The 22962-nt window shown below is 34.0% G+C and overlaps 2 protein-coding genes across 2 annotated transcripts; one reads left to right on the top strand and one right to left on the bottom strand.

Moving 5' to 3' along the window:
- Nucleotides 1-10100: 10100 nt before the first annotated feature.
- LOC133204932 (probable cytochrome P450 12d1 proximal, mitochondrial) lies at nucleotides 10101-17999 on the top strand. The gene is made up of 9 exons (XM_061340673.1): nucleotides 10101-10230; nucleotides 10720-10945; nucleotides 11711-11889; nucleotides 12278-12461; nucleotides 12671-12848; nucleotides 13576-13739; nucleotides 15118-15199; nucleotides 15298-15525; nucleotides 17699-17999. The coding sequence occupies exons 1-9, from the start codon at nucleotides 10101-10103 to the stop codon at nucleotides 17822-17824; spliced, it is 1497 nt and encodes a 498-aa protein (XP_061196657.1). The 3' UTR covers nucleotides 17825-17999.
- A 739-nt stretch (nucleotides 18000-18738) lies between these two features.
- On the bottom strand, nucleotides 18739-22403 carry LOC133205322 (dual specificity protein phosphatase 22-like). Its single transcript, XM_061341108.1, has 5 exons — nucleotides 22269-22403; nucleotides 21996-22112; nucleotides 20897-21021; nucleotides 20414-20585; nucleotides 18739-20182 (listed from the first exon to the last, which is right to left on the bottom strand). Exons 1-5 carry the CDS (start codon nucleotides 22287-22289, stop codon nucleotides 19748-19750), a joined length of 870 nt encoding a protein of 289 aa, XP_061197092.1. The 5' UTR covers nucleotides 22290-22403; the 3' UTR covers nucleotides 18739-19747.
- Nucleotides 22404-22962: the final 559 nt, after the last annotated feature.

Raw genomic sequence — 22962 nt, 5'->3', positions numbered from 1 at the left:
TTATTCTAATCATTTGTAACCAAAATAGGTAAAAAAAAAAAAATATACCAATCCAGGCATCCATTAATATATTTTTGTTTGTATCATCTGTCCTTTATTTTTGTTAATCTCCTTAGTTTACACTGTACATATGTAAACGGAAACACCTTTCTGGCAAGTTTTTTTTTTTACCAGTTGTTCTTAAGTAAAAGCAGTCAGGTATATTTCAACTTTTTACATATATATTTTCGTTATCAACCAATTTCCAGGCCCATAGCAACAGTTTCAAATGTGACTGGGGGTGGGTGCTGTGAGGGGGGCAGGTTCCCAAAAAATAAAAATGAAAAAAAAACAACTTAACCATCCAAATCCTCGCAAGTGCTCGACCTTAGAGGAAAAAATTTGGGGGGGGGGGACAAGCAATTAAAAGGAAAATTTACTATAGTAAAGTACTATACTCAGAAAGAGTGGATGGCTGCCCCCCCCCCCCCACCCCCGCGTTCTACGGACCTGATTTCGTTATTTATCTCATTTTTTATAGTTAAATTCCTGTTCTGTTTCAACTAGTTTTCCTTTATTTAGTTACTTTAAAATATCTCTTAATTTATTATTTCTATAATATCTCTTCTTTATTATTTCATCTTGTACACCAGGCAATGAAAAAACTATTTTTATCACAAACCTATTTGTGTTACAGTCATAATCGGTTTTTATTTTCCTGCTTCAAGTTCACACGAAGTCCACGTGCTTGACCTGTCAATCAAAATCATTTGACACTGTGGTGTGAAAGTCAACATTTCTAAAAAAAAAAAATAATAATAAATGAATAAAGTACATTGGGAATAAACACTTGAAATGATTAAGCCGCTCGAATTTGAAACCTACTCCCTGCCAATTTAAAATATCACCGCCGGCACATGTATATTTTGAACTACTATTGTTTAATGACTTTGTTTAGATGCATGTTTGTTTTGAGACTGAAATTTTTGTGCTACAAAACACATTAACTTCTATTTAAATATTAATTTAAATATACTGGAAATACTATCTATAAGTAACAGATTTACGGGAAAGGGGGGGGGGGGCTCTTAACTATATCTAATGGCAAACATATAAAAGTTACGGTGAAAAATATCATTACTGGAGAATCACTGGTTATATTAATGATAATCATGTTATAAAGGCATTTCTCTCTCTCTAATTAAAGACTTTATATTTGTAAAGTAGAAAAAAATTCTATAATGTATTACATTTTAAACAAATATTTTTTTTTTCAAACCACACTATCAATTTAATTCCCTCTAAAGATATTTAATTAACTGGAAAGCTGCAGTACTGTTTATAATCCTCAGAATTAGTTCTAACATCTATTTCTGTATTATTTGAAAAAAATATGTTAGAAATAAATATTTTCGTATTTCTGCTGAAGTTGGTAAATTAATTGACTTCGGTTATTATCTATCCATTAAGGATTTGTCGTCTTTATCATAGCAACAAAATGTTGCAGTGCTTGAAGCACCTGCATATTGCCCGTATTTAAATTTAATTTTTCAGCATCGTTCTACATAGGTACATACAATGTACATGTACTTATAAAAACATTTATTTTCCAGATAAATTTAATAAACAACCTAACAGCTCAGTTAGAATAATAAAAATAAATATTGTAGATAATTTTGTTTTTAAACACGATATGTTAATTATTAAATTTGTAAATCATTACTTAAAAAAAGATAAGTCCATTCACTTCGGAGTTCCGAATGACAATAAAGACTGAACGATAAGTGAACGCTGAACGCAAGGTGAACGCAAAGTGAACGAACGAAGAGCGAACACTGAAAGCTTTGTGAACGGTGAACGCGAGCGCACGGTGAACGCTGAACGCAAAACTGTGAACGGAGAGCGAACGGTGAACGAACGGTGAGCGAACGGAAAAATGGGAAAGTAGAACGTTTCAGGGACTGTATTTAAAAAAACAAAACAAAAAAAAAAGTCTGTTTCATGGTCATCACTGACATTAGCTGTAACAGAGGGTGACTTCGGTTCGTACCCGGGTACATACGAGAATTACTAGAGTTGCAACCGAACACTGGTGGTTTCTACTCAAATTACGTCATATGCTCTAACCCAGCCACGAAGTAGGATAAGTCGGGTTCAAGATGGCGTCGAATACAGAACTGAAAATTTGGATTTTTTAAAAATTTATAATGAAATTGTGGGACTCTGTAACTCAACACTGTTTATCATAAACGAATATATGCATATGCCTCCACATTCATTTATTCATTGTAATGTGACCGTGATATAACTTTTAACTTAGAGTGACGGATATTTATTATATTTTATTATTAATTTTTTTTACGTGAGGTTAAATATATATATATATATATATATATATATATATATATATATATATATATATATATATATATATATATATATATATATATATATATATATATATATATAAACACTGTCAACACGTGAATTTATTTATTAAAATTAATTGTTTACATGTGAATTTATGTATTAACATTAATTATTTACATATTTAAAAAAATTGCTTACAAAATTTGTAAATATGCTTGGTGTAGTGAACTTTATTTTAGGGCACCTTAGCTTATAGTTTTGTGTGCATTATTGTTTCTCTTCAAATTGTATACATAGAGGATATTCAATGTTTTGCAGATGAATATGGAATTTATTTCACGAGTGGGACAGGATTTTTTTTATATTTTCACGAGTGCGAAGCACGAGTGAAAATATAAAAAAAATCCTGTCTCACGAGTGAAATAAATTCCATATTCATCTGCAAAACATTGAATTTTCTGTTTATTACATTTTTTTAAATTTTCCCTTTGCCTCTGTCTTTTCTTAACACAGTGTCATAGGCATGATGTCATAGTTGAGCGGTTGAGACGTCATAGCTTATCTGTTGTGAGATTGAAAACATTACATAGCATTGATTTAGCAACATATTTGGGAAGAAATTTGCAGTTTTAGCTCTATCAAGATGGTTAGTTACTATCTCTATCTTATGACAGGCCAGAAATTATTTTTACTTACTTTGATATCCTTTCACACTGTGAGAGAATATCATTTTGGTATCCTTTCACACTGTGAGAGAATATCACTTTTATTCAATAAATAAATCACAGTATTTCACTGTTGAAAATGTAATAATGAGTATTAATTCATAACGTACTAATTATAATTGAAAGAACCAGTTTTTATATAAACAATTTTACTGACCCGTAAAATGGGGTAACGAATGGACGAATTTTCCCGGAATTTATTTAATACTTTCCCTATTAAGAAAAAATAAACTGCTAAAAATGTTACGGATTACATAGATACGGAAGCGTATTAGTGCCTCCTAGTAATTTTTTGTATGTAGGTAATTCGAGCTTTAAAGTTGGCTTTTCTAATTTCAATTTTGGCTCTTCCGACTTTAAAGTTGGTAATTCCAACTTAAATATATAATGGCTTTTCCAACTTTAATTTTGGAGTTTCCAACTTCAATCGTCGCTTTTCCAATTTTAATCCTGGCTTTTCCAACTTCAAAGTAGGCCTCTTCAACTTCAAAGTAGTCTTTTTCCAAATAAAAAGTTGGTAATTCCAAATTTAAGGAGGGTCATTCCGACTTTAAAGTTGGCTTTGTTTTTGATGGTTGATTTTCGTTTGTATCATATGCCGTGGATTTTTCTAAATATATTGTATATAAAATACATACTTTTTTTTAATTTTGTGGATATTCCGAAAATGTGATTTTTTAAAAAAAATTTAATGTTGCGAGTTTTTTTTTTTTTTTTTTTCATTCTTTTATAGTGATTTTATATGACGGTATGTCTTGTATATTAATACCTCCTATAAGGAAAAAATAAGTTGTTTTTTTTTAAATAATTTGTCCATTTGTCTCTCCGTTTGTTTTAACGAATCGCTGAAAGATTTGTTCATGGATTTTCTTGAAAGTACGAAAACTTTGTCCAGTGAGTATGCTAATAAATGAATCCCTGTAAGGATGAGATTCTTCAAAACTACATTTAAGTCTTAATACTTTAATATTCCAGTCAACGAAGCTGAGCTGGATCTATATCCTACCTATACTGGATTCCTAAACTTCATAAAAATCCTTACAAAGATAGATTGCCGGGCCATGCAACTGTACCTTTTCTCCTCACAAAAATATTAACTGCACTGTAAAGGACAACCTTCAGACATACTGTGCTACAGCATATTCTAGAAGTGGTATGAATTAAATATACAATCATTCCTTACGATAAATCAAAACTAGTCTTTCCTTCTTCAATAAAAATGTAACTCGGAAATTTCTACATGTTGTCATTGGTCGTCAACAAAATTAGCTCGTTAAAAATCACTCTGATTCTTCACACAAGTATTCTGAAGTTGATATTAAAAGGATACCAGTGTTAATAGCCCCAATTTCCTATATTTCCTTAATTGTTGATGTAGTAATATTCCACTATCACCTGCAAATGGTGTTTATGTCTCCCAACTTATCGATACTCAAAAACATGGTCCGAGTACGATCAATTTTTAAATCGAAGCAGGCTTCTGACAGATGAGTTGATGTTGAAGGGATTTCATCAATCTTGTTTTAAGTCTGCATTTCGTAAATTCTATGGTCGTTATAATGACCTTGCTAGCAAATATCTTTCATTGGGTAGTTTTTTGGCTGACTTGTTTCATACATGTACCAATTGTTAGGCCTTTGTTTTTAAACTGAATTTGACTACGGAATGACCCGTCCAACTATTCAGTACATATGGCTCAAGACGGGTGTGACCAGTGACAGGGGATGCTAACTCTTCATAGGCACCTGATCCCAACTCTGGAATTTCTAGGGGTCCGTATTTTATGCCCTGTTCAAAGATTTGTATTTTTTTTTTGTAGGTTTTCGTTTTTCGTTAAGATCGATCACTGTTCGTTATCTTATCTTTTTCTTGTTACTAATTATTAAAACATCACAGGCTTTATATTTTTTGTAGAATATTTTAAAAATAGAACACATGGGGTCCAAAAAGGAATTGCCAAAAATATCTATTCTTTGACATTTTACAATCTTAATTAAAGGTTTTCTTTTCATATCAAAATAGTCATCTGATGACTGTAGTGTATGATAAATTCTTAAGTCCCAAAGTAAAACCTTCTGTTAGAGTCTGTGTCCCTCATAGACACAACAGAATCATATCCCTTAATAACGGATGACGTGTCAGAAAGTATAGACTCGTTTTGTAATTATCTTTTATATAAACCGAGCGACAAGTATCCTCTTACCACCAACAGGGATATAATGCTCGGTTGTTAAAAAGGTCCAAGGATAACGAACACATAATACGAATTGCGAACAGTGCAAAAACACAGACCCCTGGAAACACCAGAAATGGGATCAGGTGCCTAGGAGGAGTATGCGTCCCCTATCGAGCCGTCAAACACTCGTGATCCCGGCCTCTGTATTGTTCAGAGGTAAACGGAGTAATCCGTAATAAAAATGGTGTAAAAACAATGTCCTAACAATTGGTGGGAAACAAAATACAACTCAACGATATGCTGTAGGCGCAAACAGGGTCAATTTGATTCCCACTGTATAGGCCTCATCTTCGCTTTTGTATACAGCTGTACTTTCTCTTCTGCAAATAAATATTGGAACAGGTATGCAGCAATCTACTGTACAAAATATCCTGAACAGCAGGCAAAATTTGCAAAGCATCTAAAGGCAGTAAGAGATATGATACTGATGCCAAAGGTAATTGGAAAAATTATTATTAAAATGGAGAGAAAGAGGGCGGTTTCTTGAAATGCTACGATATTACAGACTGTGATTTTGGGTTTGTGACTGTAAATAGATATGTTAGGGAATGAGAAGTTCCATAAAGGAGTAGTTTTATTAAAAGGAATTCGCATTGGCAATTGTAAATAAAATGATGTGTATATTATTATACAGCAGCTCAAGAGAATGATCCCTTATACTTGATTTGAAGGTTAAAGCAAATTGATATAGAGTTGATAACATTGTATTTGAATAATTGCTTGCTTTCCCTGCTTAATTAACTGAAATATATATCGTCGCCTGAGAATTATAAATAAATGTTCTAAGTACCAAACTGGCCAAAAATGAGTTATGCATATCGTGGAATCTGCTCGTTGAGATCTATGTACTTATGGAATCATTTCTTTCCATTGCTCAAAAATAAAGAAGGCAATAACAGTAACAGTTTGTTCTATTTCCACTCGATGCATTTTTCAATTATAAGAATATATGTTTTAAGTTCTTTATGTCCAATCATAATGTTTACCAGCAATCACATGATCTGATCAATAGAAGACGATGAAAAATAAGGGATCGCTGTGTTGCATACATTCATATTACTGTAACACTTTAATGATATTCTATAAACAAACAAGAATATATTTCTTAATTCAGTATGAGGATTTTATAAATTTAAAACTTGATTGGTGAAGAATGGGGTTTGTCACTTGAGTATTTTGAGTTTCAAAAGCTATTACCATTGTAGTACCATCAGAAATGGACATATCCTCTCAAAAGACATAAAAATTAGTTTGAAGAGAACTGTATAATCATTATCTATTTTTATATGCAGAATTCCAGACGTAAAGAAAATAAGGCACACTGTATAATAAAGAATGACTGCACTTAACGCCATGTTTTGGGCCTTTTTCAGTCGCTTACACTAGTATTTACAAAGGTTCTAAAACGAAATTAACAAATTATAAATATGACCACGTCCACGTAGGTGATTGTAAATCAGTGCCTGACAGTTTGAAGTGTTTGAACACAATGTCCTTGCTAGCACATAACATGCTACCTTAGTTATAAGTCACTTGAAAGAATTTAGTATTCACAAAGTTACCTAATTTAAGAAATCACACGGTGAATTATATTGTTCAGCATGTCACAACGCTTGGTTACAACAGAGAGAGCGAATGTACAGAGATTTTTTTTCACTTTTTAACCAAGAGCATATTTGTCTGTTGATCTTTTTTGACAAAGAACAAGGTTCACTTAGGGCCTTTTTAGACCCTGTAAATTTCTGTAAAAGTGAAACTGCTTTGTTTTAGTTGACAATACTTTAAATATCATTTAGACCCTTGGTGATTGCGAATCTATCAAAAATGACGTAATTTTCTGGCTAGTAATTGCATTATGACGTCATGAATTGCGTCATTTTCCTCATATCATGAAAAATCCAACAAAACGGCCAATTTTTTAAGCAATTTTTTGATATTTCATATAGAGCGCAACCTCTGATCTAAAATGTGTATTCATCAAATGATAGAACTGTTTCTGAGGATTACAAAACATGTTTTATTTTTTGGATCAAGAAGTGCGCTCATATTATTTTTCTTCTCTGAAAGTACTCAAATATACCTGTTTTCCTTAAAATTCAAGAACATTGCAATTTCATAAAGCCTGTTTTCCAATACTTGAACTTTCAGGAGAAAATTTTTAATAGGAAATGAAAGCACTAAGTCTCTACTTTATCTTGATGTTTGAAATGGAACATAGAGTGTTATTTTATAAATTGGTATATCTACAGGGCCATTTTATGCATAAAGTGAACCTAGCTCTTTGCATACATAAATACATGTATGCAAATATATAACTACTACAAAACGGAGAATAATAGACGCTATGTATTTAGTGTGTAAAAGAGTGGAGATCCTCATTATCCTTCAGAGATTCAAGAAATTCTAGATGACCCCCGCCTATGAAAACAGATTCGTACTTTGTAAATACAAACTTTAATTTAATGTAATTATGTAAAGTTGCAGTTTGAATGGTGACCATTCCTGCACTTAAAAGAAAAAAAAATGCTCCTTTCGAAAGTTTATTTTGTCGCATATTTCCTTAAGTGCCGTCATCCTTTCAATAAATATCCAGCTTAACCTCACTAATAAACATACAAGAAGTTTATTTCCATTATAAATGTTATCGCCAGTGACATTTTCATTTTAAATGAATTGCACAAAAATATCAGGTAGAATGTTCTATCTCCATTTTCAATGTCATAGATAAGCATATTATTTATGGCTAATTCCAAAGTCCAAAGGCTATAAGTGTAAAGATATTGGTCTGTGAACTTTAACCTCAATTTCCCAAAATGTTGAACAATTTACATAGAACATTGTAAGAGTCGACAGTGTCTTAAGAATGTGGACAGAAACCTGAGGTTTGATCTCAGAATTGAGGCTGCGTGTAGAGGTTAAGGAAGTTAGTGACGATATGGCGAATGAAATAATGATAAATATGAAATTATGTTTTCTTTTGTAAATGCTACAAATTTCTTCCATGTTTGAGAGTTTACATTCATATCCATGCATATGTTCTTGTGATAGATACGCTGTAATTCTGCAGCAATTTCCAGTCGAGCAGTTCTACTTATCACAGTAAAAACCGCATTTGATTTGCAAACAATGGCGTGTCCACTATCAGATAGAACAAACAGGCACTTGTGTTAGATCTGGTCATCATAATGGACGGACCTCGGCAGATAACCAAGACTTAAAAAAATCATTTCTAGTGAGAACCAGTGATTCGACAGTGTTACCATTTCCGGTACCTTTAGGTATGTACAATGTATAGTAAATATAATTCCACATAAATTAGATGCTGACGTCGGAGAAAAGTACGTACAGAACTAATTGTAAGAGGCTTTTAAGAGGATTTCTTTTAGCCCAATGTAGAAAAAAAAATTATGTTCACGTGGAAGGTCTCGTGCAGGTGAACGTAACTTATGATTTATACAATGTTTAGCAGTCAATCAGAGATTTATAGCATCTCACGATGACTCTGATCTCTGAGATATGACCTTGAATAAGGAAGCGTAAACTATAGTTTACAATCAAAAAGCCTTGTTCATTAACTGTAAAATTATGTTTTACGGTTGTAAATTATAGTTTACTAATTCTTTACTAATGTTTTCGTCAACTAATAAAAGTTTAGAGCTGTTTACCTTAATTTACTTATCCTAAAACTGTTTTTATCAGGTCCGTCCGTCTGTCTGTTAATCTGTCCATAAAACTTTAACCTTAAATTGCCCATAACATTTAGTGGTTGATACTAGGGCTTCCATAATTTCGCATGCGTATTCCTTCTTACAAGACCTTTCTTTGGGTACCAAAGACCTCTTGATCTTGACCTTGGAGTTTGACCTACTTTTGCAAAATTTTACCAATCTTTAACCTTGTTCATGACTTTTGAATTGTGGTTGCTAGAGCTTTTATGTATCACGTGTATTCCTTGTGAAAAAACCTATCTTTGGGTACCAACATTTTTGACCTCATGACTTTCACCTTTGAGTTTGACCTACATTTGAAATAAAACTTCAACATTGCTTGTAACTTTTGAGCGTTTGGTGATAGGGCTTTCATATTTCATATATGTATTCCTTGTGACAAAACTTTTCATTTGGTACCAATATTTTTTACCTCATGACCCTGTCAGGTTTGTTTATTTTCTCTCTCAATCTTACAACAGGCCAGTCTGGGATGTATTTTTACAACACTTTTCGTGATGGGAAGGAAAATCTCGAGTTTTTCGCACTTCTAATACTAGTATTCTTTCACCCTGTACCAGAATATCACTTTGATATTCTTTCACACTGTGACAAAATATCTCTTATTCAATAAATAAATTACAGAATTTCTGTTGAAAATATTACAAAAGAGTTTATTTTCATTCATTTCATTTGTAAAAATTAATATTAAACGTAACAATACATTTTTCAGAAGATCCTGACTTACAGTTATGATATCGAAAAGGTACATTTAATGTTGTCACTTTGTTCTGATTTTGTTTCGGTTGTTTTTGTTTGTTTGTTAATTTAGTTCTGTTTTTTAAAAAATTAAAGTAGTGATTTTGAATAAACTTTCACTTATCGAAAAACGTACAGTTCATTTTCAAACTCTTCGATAAAAATTCTTCATTTTACCCGCTTAATCTTCTCTTGAATGCAATATTATGTTAAATCTACACGATTTTTTATTTTATTTTTGATTTATTTATTTATTTTGCCGAATAATTGATTCGTAGAGTAGGCCTGCTGTACTCTTCAAGACTGTTCACATTAACGAGGCGGATGAGATCAGACGGCGGGTGTGTAGTCCAGGAGAACCCCAGCTTTGGAGAGACCTTTAACAAGATCCCTGGTCCAAGGGGGATCTACAGCTTTCCCTTTTTAGGGACAGCTCTTCACTTCAAACCTTTCAGTAAGATATTTAACAGGTGCATCATATGTATTCAAATCTAACAGCACTTCTTGTTTAGTAATTGATTACAATTCTAACTTACTTATCAAAGTCCTAGTATATATCTTTTTCAGAATTTTGATCAGCCATAGGCATTAAGTAAATATGTTGCTAAAATCCATGCTATGTAATGTTTTCAATCACACAACTGCTAAGTAATGACGTCTCAACCGCTCAACTATGACGTCTTGAGCCTATGGCACTGTGTTAAGAAAAGACAGAGGCAAAGGGAAAATCAAAGAAAATGTAATAAACAGAAAATTCAATGTTTTGTAGATGAATATGGAATTTATTTCACTCGTGAGACAGGATTTTTTGATATTTCCACTCGTGCTTCGCACTCGTGAAAATATCAAAAAATCCTGTCCCACTCATGAAATAAATTCCATATTCATCTACAAAACATTGAATATCCTCTATGTATTTTTTCATTTCATTTTTTTGTTTTAGCCGACCAAAGATTTGGGAATATCAATGACTTGTTGCGTGTTCTCCAGAGGAAATATGGCGATATTTACAGATTTAGAGGTGCCTTCCGATGGATTGTGGTCATATCAAGTCCAAACCTGGCAAAAGAGGTTTTAAGTGTAAGAGTCAAGTACCCTTACCGACCGGAAGTGGAAATTGTGAAAGTGTTCGGTATTCGGAACAACAAAGAAGAAGGACTGGGCACACTGTACGATTTTAATATAATAATTCAGTAAAATTTTTAAGGGTCATGCGGAGCGTATAATTATAATAATTATACATGAAATACAGACTTTCCGATCTAATAGGTTTATGACTGTTTCTCACACTTTTGAGATATAAACTTTTTATCGATCACCGTCTTTTCATAAAAAAAGCCAGTAAACATTTCAAACTAATTTTGATGTAAAGAGGAACTGAAGTGCGTTCAAATTTATAACAGTTACGTAGCCTCAAATCCTTCCAACATCAGGGGTCGTAAGTCCACTCGTGGCTGTGTCCAGTAGTCACGAACGGACTTAGGATCACTGACGTTGTGAAGATTAGACGTAAAGTAAATACTATTCCGCACTCCTTATACGTAATGAAATTTGATGCTAGGTATACCAAATCCAAATTTCTGTTTGCATCACACGCACGCACGAGACTCACATGTACAAGATATGCTGGTGTTTTTCCATATCTAGGAATAAAATGTTTATAATATACATACATCTTTTCTGAATTGTTACCGAAATATTGTATCCAAGATTTGAATCTAGCGGCTAGTTGAACGATCAGTGTAAGAAAGCTATCCATGTAGGACGACGAGGCTAGCTGCTGCAACCCAGCTAAATCAATTCTTCAATTACATGTAGTTAACAATTTCAAAACTATCTCACTAAAGTATAGAGTCTTTAAAAGTCACTATCCATCACAGAGGATGCTCATTATTTAAACCAAACTTGAATTACTGTTTTTTTTTCTCTCTTAGACAAGGAGAGGCTTGGTGGAACCTCCGGAAGCCAGCCCAGGATCAAATGCTGAAGCCGTCTGCCGTACGCTCACATATACCCCTGATAGGACAGGTGGCAGACGATTTTGTGGCGAGTTTAAAGGATACTCTGGTCATAGAGGACTGTCTTGATACACTTGTCAGTGTGGCCACGGAATGTAATTCTTACCCTTACCTTAAGGAATAGGTATCAAACACAAAAGATGATTTTGCAAGAAACAAATCTAGTAATTAAAAGATCTCCAGAGAAAGTGTCGCGCATTATAGAATATTACGGCGGAGTTGATCTTTTCCGGTCTCTACCAGAGGATGCTTTTTTCCATCACGTGTCTTGGCGGTGAGGAACGACGACTCTTGGTAGAGGTTGGATCAATTCTTCAAAAGATTGTCATTTTCCGTTAGGGAACTTTAGCCTTCAGATAGCTTAGATTCGCGTTGTAAGCATGATCGATGTATCAAACTGCAAATATTTTATCTACTGCATGCTTTTTATCTAATAAAAACATTGTAGCAAACATTCATTTAACTCTTCTATATATGAACAAGGTATGGGGATGTTGTGTTTCAACCGGCGCTTGGGGTGCCTGGAAGGTCAACCAGTAGTCAGAATGGAAGACCTTAATACAATCTTCACATCCACGTCTGAGGCAGGAAAATTCTTCAAACCATACAAATATTTCAAGTCACCATTTTACAAGAGGTTCGAGGAGGCGGTGCTAAAATTGCATAGGTAAAATCTGTCGTGAAAAATAACTATTTAAGCAATGATATCGTCTTTTACAATGAGTTTCTTAGTATTTTTAATCGTAACTACTACTTACTACATGTACATGTGCAAGAAGTAATACATGTATAACTTTTCTCAACCAGTTAACCTAAAAGTGGGAATCGATTCAAGGAAAAATAGCGACATCCTAACTTTCTTCTTCTTAATCTTAGTATTACAGAAAAGGAGATTGAAACTGCTATGCAGAGACTAAGAGAAAGGTCCACAGTGGACTTACAAGGTCAGTCCTCGGAACCCAATCTACTGCTGTCCATGTTGTCAGATAGCCGTCTGAACAAAGACAAAATAAACATCCTCATCACAAATCTCTTCGGCGGGGGCATTGACTCGGTAGGCAATCATTGTACATGTAATTTACCCTGTGTTGTTGAGTTAGAATATCTTTAGGGTTCTCAAAGACATTTAATTTACTTAGGGCTCTCAAAGACTTTTAATTTATTTTAAGTTCGAGGGAATTTAAACTGATGAGAATCAGCTTTTTTATATGGGAGGGGATGAGTGTTGGTGAGGCTGGTAATAAGCATTCCGATTCTCTAATCCTTTTCGTTGTTAGATTTACTGTTGAATCATTGGATTTCGTGGTGGCTGAATAATCGTGGAATCCGTGGATACCCTTCTTCCATGAATTTACATCCTCCACAAATTAATACCGGGTATAATAAAGTTTCAAAGCCATATTTCCATTTGTAGATATGAGTGAAAACACAAAATTACGTCCCCATGAAAATTGGCCCCCACGAATTTTGATGATTCCACAGTATTTTAAATGTATACTCAAACTCATATAGATGTTCAAGAAATATCAAAATAGACGTCATTTTTTGTCTGTGAAGGTCATACATGTTTTAATGCAACCATAGATACTGGTATATAAAATAGAAAAAGAGCCGATTAAACTCTGTGTATACATGCAATACTAATTCTTGCTTATGAAACATGACAACTTTATTGCATGTATACCTTCATTTCTTGTCTTTGCAATCAATGAAATAATGATTGCAAGTGATTATTATTTTCTATTTTTTTTTTTTTTTTTTTTTTTTTTTTTTTTTTGCAGACCTCAAACAGTTTGGTTCTCCTCTGGCACGAAATAGCAGTCCATTCAGACAAACAGGAAAAAATATACCTGGAAATTATGGCAAAAATTGGCCATGAAAATCTGAACACAGAGACGCTTTCTAAATTACCCTATCTAAAGGCTTGTCTCAGGGAATCTATGAGGTAAAACGTCTGCACATAAAACATTAGACTTTTTCTCTTCGAATTCCATTTTACGTTGTCAATTATCGTGTACAGTTTTATAAATAACTTTCATTCCGCTGAAAAAATAATTTATACTCATTTTAAGAAAAAAGGAGTTTATATTTCAATTTCAAGAAAACACTCATTAAACAAAGGACAAATTTTGTTATTTAAAAACTGGTCATTTTCAAACTATTAAAACCTCCTGGAAAAGAAGAACTCTGTCCCGAGTTTTAAGCAAACAAAATGCATGTGAGTGCATAGTTATGATGAGCAAGGTTGCCTAGCTGTTACAAAATTGTGAATTTCATGGCCCCTGGGTCAGAGGTTCTGGTGTTTAGTAAGGGCTGTATTGATTATATAGTGAAAATTCTTCTTTGCTTTTGGGTATTTACCGGATAAAGTAAGTTCGAAGTTGTGGTGAGCAAGGGTGTTTCTTTCAAAATTATGAAATCTCTGTAGCCCCAGGGTCAGGTGCTGGGGGGGGGGGGCTCTATTGATTACATGTATGTATAATGAAAATGTATTCTTTTTCTCTCTCTACTCTTGGGTATTAAGTAGATTAACTAAATACATGTACATGGTTATGGTTAGCAAGTGTGCATTCCAAAATTGTGAATTTCATGACCCATGGGACAGGGGTTGTAGTGTTATGGTGGGGCTGTGTAATCTTACTAAAAGTGTTCAGGCACTATTGTTTTGTTTATTCTGCATGGTGATAGTGACAAATGGGGGCAAGTCAGGCAAGTAAATAGACCGTACTTTACGATTTCTTTCTTAACTGTTTTTGTTGATCCCTGATCATCCTATTTTTCTTGCTTTTGGGCAACATAGCTTCCTATATCAGTTTATTTTTTTTTATTTCATGCTTCTGTGGATTCTTTACAGCGTTATAGTATGCTTATGTGACCGCTAAGGCCCTTGGGCCTCTTGTTTTTCCCTTAACTAAATAATAAATAATGGGTAGAAAAATCATACTTCATATTTCTAGGAGGATCTGTTCGGTAATTTGTTGACCACCCAGTCTCTTTTTTAAAAATAAGGAGGAATTGCTACACCAAAATTTTATATAGTGGATCTGTAAGACATCTTTTATGCATTATTAATTTTTCTTTGAAAAATACAAAAAATAATTCATTTATAATACATGTAATTGAGAACCAATATCAATCTTCCTGTGCTGAAACTATATTTCAAAAGAATTGTCTTAATCATCGAAGTCCATTAAATAAAATTTTGGTGTAGCATTCCAGCTTAATCGGCCATTTTTAAAGCACTTATATATACAGGTATATATACATACTAAGTGGCGACATACATGCAAGACTATGATCAACTTTTTGTATGTAAATCTTAGAAAGAATTTCCCCATCAACGTTGGAAGTATTCGAATATTCGACAATGACTGTTGCGTAGCAGGATATCATATTCCCAAAAAGGCAAGTCTTAATTTTGTGCTCGTAGTCAAGTACATGTATTTTAATTTCAATTAGTTTGACGTATTAGAGGGAATCTTACCATTTATTTATTTTTATAGACACCAATTTTGATAGCATCCAACAACATTAGCAAAGATACAAGGTTTTACAAACACCCACATCAATATATCCCAGAGAGGTTCCTCAGACGAGACAAAACACAGAGCACACTTGACGAGGAAGTGAAACATACCCACCCATTCGCATTCCTGCCATTCGGCTTTGGCCCCCGCAGCTGTATTGGACAAAGATTTGCGGAGACAGAAATGCTTGTCTTAACGATTAAGGTAGGTAAATATATATTCATGAAGCTTTGAATAATGTTTTCCTTGGACAATACCGGTATAATATCTATATTTATTATTTGATTGAATAATGATAAGAATTATCCCCAGCCCTCTGATTAGCTGAAATTCAACATTGTAGAAATCATACCAACTTAATATGTTCACCTGCACAAGACCTTCCGGGTTAACATTATTTTTCTACATTGGACGAAAAACAGAATAAAGAACTTCCAAAAAGACTTTCTCTTAAAACACCATTAATTTCGACAATTTTACCAAGATATTATGCATCAGACGAGAGTGTTGTTCACACACGAGTATAACCAATTGGTTATTCTTAGGTCACATTCAAGCCGATGGTCGGCGACCAAATTTTGCTCGTAGTGTCAACTAAGAAACATAATCGGTCGACACTAGTATCGGGCGACGCAAAGTAGTCAAATTAATTCCTAGAAATTAAAAATTTATAAGTCGGTCGGCCAACCGTCGCCCGATCATCGTTCGCTTAGCCGCACTTTGATTTTTACCGTCGACCGACATTTACGAAAATCCAGACCCTAAATGTCGACCGACCGACATAACAATCTGTCTGCCGATGGTTGGACGATGGTCGAAGGTTGGTCGATGAACTATTCAACGACTGCTTCAATTGAAGGAATCAGCCAACGACACAGAAAAAAATATAACTTGGCTCGACGGACACAAAATTGGTCGGCCGACAAAAAAGGGCCATAATCGGGAAAGGCGATACCCGATGAACAACTCCCGATGAACTGCCGACTGTCGCCCAAAGAATCCTATTTTTGATTCAAAAACGTCCGCCGTTGGTTGCTTTTGTATGTGACTGGGATTTTACTGTATATGATAATCAACTTAACACAATCGATCAAGCGTAGTTACCATAGTCGCCATCTAATTTTGTAAATGACGAAATGATAAGTTTAGCCTACAGGTCCACTCCTCTATACTATAAAATCAACTGATTTTATAGCATAGTGGCATAGACCTATATAGGTTTATCGTTTCGTCATTACGAAATTATAGAAGTCGCCCGCGTGGCGCAGTGCGGAGTAAGGAGTTAATCCTTACGTCGCGTGTTCGAATCCAACCGTAGGACGTGGAGACCGGTCCTTCGGATAAGACCGTATCAGACCTGTTTACCCATATTGTTGTCTCTCAGTATTTTTTATTAGATTTGTCAGTGAGATTTGGCATTTCCCCGTAAGATTTTAATTTTCATCGATTGTACATATATTACTAGAGAACAATTACATTTCTGATTAACAAAAATGAACATGGTCTAATAACAAAGAAAAAGATAATACCTTGCTTTCTTTCGAGGGGTTTCTGTCATTTTTAAACCACTGCGTTTTGGCAACCCGAAATCACTTAAGTGTTAGAAAATTTTCTCTTTTTTAGCGATTAAAAAGGGTCAAACTGAGACATAAAAACGAAAACTAGCTGCTAAAATCCAAATGAAAGGATTTTCCGATTTCCGTATTTTCATTATAGCAAAACGTGAGACATATTTTGGACACAAAATCCGTGCAAAATACGGCGAAATCGTAAGAGTAAACAGGTCTGCAGTATAAGCCGAGGTCCCGTGTCGTAGTAGGTGCTGGCACGAAAAAGGTTCCTCACTGCTCAATGGCCCTGAGTGCCGAGTATACATGTAGTTCAAAATTTGCAGCTCTCCACACCGGCAAGTGGTGGCGTCCCCATATGAGTAAAAAAATTCTCGAGAGGGACGTTAAACAATAAACAAACGAAATTAGAAGTGCCTATGGAGATGACAGGCTCTCATTAGAATGATAGTAAGATAAATGCAAAATGAGGAATAGTGGGGTCAAGGTAGAAGGGATGGTCAAGGTCAGAAAATTATGACTCGGTTGAATAGTTACCATCATTATGTATCAGTGTGTGTGTTTTGATTTAAAAAAAATAATTTAAAAAATCATGATAGTCACTCGGCAAAACATTAAGAATGACGGACGGACGGACAAATGGGAGGACTGAAGGATGGAAAACACACATGACAAACACTATGTGCCCCAGCAATATTGAGGGCGGAGCATATAAAAAGTACAATTGTTTGCGGAGTATTTTTCTCTATCGTAATAACACCTCACTCAATCTTATACAATAAGACATAAACAATCTATATTTCAAACAGCTAATTCAGAACTTTCGGATCTCCTTGCCACCTGGAAGTTCCGAACATTTGGAGACCGTGACTCGAACATTTACAGCTCCTGCCAGAAAGGTCACTCTTCACCTCACTCCGAGACAGAAATCATAGCAAATGTCTCACATCACCTCATTCCAAGGCAGAAATCATAGCAACAGTCTTACTTCACCTCACTCCGAGACAGAAATCATAGCAATAGTCTCACGTCACCTCACTCCAAGGCGGAAATCATAGCAATAGTCTCACTTCACCTCACTCCAAGGCAGAAATCATAGCAATAGTCTCACTTCACCACATTCCGAAACAGAAATCATAGCAATAGTCTTACTTCACCTCATTCCAAGGCGGAAATCATAGCAATAGTCTTACTTCACCTCATTCCAAGCCGGAAATCATAGCAACAGTCTTAAATCACCTCATTCTGAGAAAGAAATCATAGCAATAATCTCATATCATCTTACTCCAAGCCGGAAATCATAGCAATAGTCTCACAACACCTCATTCCAAGGTGCAAATCATAGCAATAGTCATACTTCGTCCAAAAACGGAAATCTAGCCAAAAAGTCACTCTTCACCTTACATCATACCAGAAAAGCCGCACTTCACTTCACTCTAAGGCTTTAATCGTAAAATTGTCAAAGGGAAGGGGTTTAAATGTCCCTTTGTGATTGAATATATAGCAGGTGTTTTGGAGGAGAATGAAAGAACATAATGGAATGCGCTGGACGTTTCCAATCTCTCTCATTGGGTTACTTTAACATAACTATCTGTTCCCTTGTTTCTGATATACTTCTTGGTGTATAATTATCACATTATGTAACTATACTTGAAATAAAAGGAGGTCAAAGATGCAGTTCTTGCTTGTGTTTCAAAAATGGTTTGCTGGCTTGCCTGAACAAATCAAAATTATGTTGCAAGTAAGTGTCAAAAATCATCTTTGTACATTAATATGAATACAGTGTACTACTTTTCTGACAAACTGAATACTACTTTTCTGACAAACTTAAGTACATTTATTTATTGGCACATACTTTTGCATGCATATTACATTTTCAATTCTGTACATCAGATGTAAAAACAAATATAAAAATGTCTAACAAAAATATGTAAAAACTGTAGACATGCACTGATATATTCTTAATAAACAAGAAATACAGATATGTGATTCCTCTTGGATTCTTGCCAACTACATGTAAATAAATAATACATCACATTTATTGAGTGGTCATAACTTTAAGATGGCTTTTGACCATGTTTATTACCTGTATTTTGATTATATATATAGTATTCTGCTATCCTCCATTTGTTTTCATCTCTTTTTCAAATTAAAAAAAATTGATCTTGATACAGCTTTTTGATGTTTATTTTTTATTTTAACTAACAGTACTATATATTTCTAATATTAAATAAATCATTCTTTTGATGCATTACATGTACCAATCACCCCCAATCCAGTTATCACCTGATTTAAGTTTTTGAACTGCCCAGGACTAAGATCCCAGGTCTATTTTGTGCTTTCAAGCACAGATTTCCAGCATAGACAATCACATTCTTGTGGCCATGCATATTTCAAATTCACATCCAAATTTTGTGTATGTACTGAGTAAACAAAGGGACTAAAGGGTTAACTTTCATTGACATTTTTCAAATTATACCAATTGATGGTATTTATGTCAAATATGAGTTTATTTACAGTCAAACCTCGTTATCTCAAACTTGATGGGACCAAGAAAAAACTTCAAGATATCTGAGGGTTCGAGATATTGAGGGTAAAATGCTTTAAGAAAAAGAGTTTGGGACTTCCAAATCACTTTGACATATCCATGGTATTTGAGATATCTGTGTTTGAGATACCGAAGTTTAACTGTACTTGTGAAATGAGATCAAAATCATGCCAGATTTGTGTTAGGAAAAATATCACATGATATATCACATGTATGGATGTACATGTATCAAATAAATAAAATACTGATTTTGCATAGCATTACTGCATAGATAAGTGCATCTTCAATAAAGTAATAAATACATTTTTCATTAAATTTTTGATATATTGCTGGGTTCTTTATTTTGGTTTACTGTGTCTTCAATGTCTGCTTCTTCAGTTTTTTGGTTTTCATTCACTGAATCTTCATCTGGCTCTTCACACCTTTGGTTCTGCTTCAACACATCCTGGTTCTCCCTGGGTTGCTGTCCTACAGAGTTAGGTTCCTGAGTAGTACTTACCTGGTTATTCTGGGACTCCTCGTCCAGTTCAGCACTATGTGATCCACTTCCTTCCTCACTGCTTGAGTCTATATTTATTCCCTTTGGCCGTTCTTTGTATGCCTTATGAGGCAGACTGTACAACCCATCATCTCTGTTTGGGTCTCCATGTAAAACAAACTTTTGAAAAGCATCCAGAAGATATCGCATCTCTTCATTGTCATTGTATGGAACAGGTTCAAAAGTAGATTTTATTCTTTCTCTTTCCTTCAAAATAATTAATGTAGATACATAATAAATATGATTTCTCTCTATTTATCACATGCATCAATATTTTTTTTGAAATGTGATAAATTATGAACACAGTTTAAGTAGTCTTCATTTTCAAGATATGTTATGTTTTTACATTTTTTAAAATTGTTATCTTTTGATCCAAAAGCATTCTTACATTTAATACAGATAAGAGTACATGTTAAGAATGAAGTGTTTTGTAATCACCATAGTAACTTTTTCAGCATAGTAAGTTTGTAACTGTTTCTGGAAGCCAAAGTTTGGGTTTGAGTATGTCCTGGCACCTCTGACAGCATTGAGACAGTCCTTCCATCCGTAGTCAGTAACAGTCATCATGTAGGCTGCTGTTACAGTCACACTTCTGGATACACCCGCCAAACTAAACATAAAATCATGATAGTTAATCAAATCACAGAACCATGAAAGGAAGTTAATAAAACAGATAATAAATTTTCTAGTTGGCACATTTTCTAAAGTAGCAATTATCATACAAGTTGAATTCTTTCCTGACAAAGCCTCATACCTTCATGGTATATATCAATATGATGTTTTCAAGGAAATGTCTGCAGAAATTTCCAAACATCATCTTATTAACATTTATTATAGTTATTCCATTTGTTATTGTAGATTTATAACATTTTCATTTATTTTTTAAATTTAATAAACTTAAGTTTAAATTTGGGTTCTTACCAGTGGACCAGAACATTCCCTCCATTGATCCGAGCAACATGAATGAAATCAATACATTCAGAGAAAAACTGAGCCAAATCTTGATTAGGTGTGTCACTGGCCTGTATACATTTGTACTCTATATCCTAATTGTGAAACAAATACAAATTTAATTTTCATCAATTGACAGTCTTTAATTTTAAATCAATATTTAAAAAAAAATATCTTGAGGACAAACTTTAGATTTATGATAAATGAAAATAGTAGATCATTGACAGAACAGCAACTGAGTGAATCTCTGACAAGGCAGGCAGCATTATTCAGATCTGATACAATCTCTTGATTTAGCTATATAGATTGAATTAACTATATAGATGCTTGATTTAGCAATTTTAACACACTTTTTTCTTAAATGTGTTATTTTTCAGCATGAACATGAACAAAAAAGTAGAACCTTGGTTCAGTGATAGTATTCAACCTTGAGCTCCTCTGAAAACAATTCATATAAAAAAATTGCTCATCAAATTGCATCTCCTTGACAGACTTTGTAGTGTACATGTACTCAAAGTCCTAAAAGTTTTGGGCTATATAAACAAAACAATTGATTTGTTACCACACAGGCACTTCTTCAGTGAAATTTTGAAGGAGGTCAATTATGGTCAACAAGATAACTCTGCACAATGTAAAGCAATCATACTTATGCACACCTCAACGCACACAAGGTGGTGTACAGTTATCCAAACAATTGGATTATGGCAAAAACATATTATGCTTTAAAGTATACGAAAGCTGCAATTCAAGAACTATCTTTGATCTGGGTGGCTTTTTTCGATAGTATATAGTACATATAAGAATTGTCAAATACTAGTGTCTTTTTGTCTATTTTAACAAGATACATTTTTGTGAAAAAACTGCATATAAATAGCTTTATCAAGCTATTCTGAATAGCTTAATAAACTATATAGCTAATTTAAGCTACATAGCTAAATCAAGAGATTGTGCTGGACCTTTTATTAGAACCATATATTTTTTTTTCAAATGTCAAAGTAACAACCATTTTGTAATTACACTATGTATTATAACATCTACAATATATAAATATTATAGAGTATAGACTTACATCTCTCAGTTTCTTTGCATTGTCGTGTATGGAGAGGATGTGGGTGATGTTGTTTGTCTTCAGCTGATTGGTGTCCTTAGCATCACGAAAATTCCCAACATATAATCCGGGGAGAACCTTCATGTATAAACCGCTTTATTGTACAATGTCTAATTATCTCATCAATTACTTTAATACAAAAAATATTTCTCACGTTTGCTTATGTAAACCAGGGACCTTTAAGTCCCTGTTGTAAACATATACAGTGAACAGGTGAAAAGTTTCATACTTTACCCTATTCATTCCATTTCCCATTCTGCATTAGGTTAGATTACTGATTGTCTTAAAAGAAACTTTGCCCGTAATTTTAAATATTTACTAGATTAGCTCTGGCTGTCGCTGTCATACGAAAGATGTATGTATATCGTGTATATCAATTTCAAATCCAAGATTAGGTATTACAAATAACCTTGTTTCCGGTTGAGGGTGTTATGATAACTCGATCGTTAAATTTCTCGACGGTCAAGTCGTACATATGCCGACTCGTACATAAGAAGTCAAGTCGTATACATAACCAAAAAGTAAAATCGACTGTAATTGTTCTCGACCAGCGTATTAGGCCTAGTCAGTCTAGCTAAGATATAATTCTCTAGTAGAAAGAAAAAAGAGTCAATCGTTTATTTATCGACTTTCTACTTTTCAAGCTACACTATGGCAGGCCTGTACATCTTTTACAAGCATAAAGGATATCGGTTCAGTTTGAAAATAAGGGGGTTGAAATGTTCCGAATCTGCTGCCGCTTCTAACTAAGAAGCGATAGACCCCCTATATTGCCCCCCCCCCTCCAGTTTGTAATTGACACTTTTTAACAGACCTGGGGTAATGGTAATGGTAATGCATTGCAATCATTACATTTTTTCAAAGTAATTGGGTGTAATGTGTAATGGATTCATTTTTCAATTACAAGTAATTGTAATTTAATGCATTA

This window comes from Saccostrea echinata, unplaced genomic scaffold, assembly GCF_033153115.1.
Source record: "Saccostrea echinata isolate AGI-Se365-2 ecotype Australia unplaced genomic scaffold, CSIRO_AGI_Sech_v1 ptg000054l, whole genome shotgun sequence".
Lineage (NCBI taxonomy): Eukaryota > Metazoa > Mollusca > Bivalvia > Ostreida > Ostreidae > Saccostrea > Saccostrea echinata.
The sequence above is the reverse complement of the archived record's forward strand: the minus strand, read 5'-3'. Positions and strand labels throughout refer to the sequence as shown.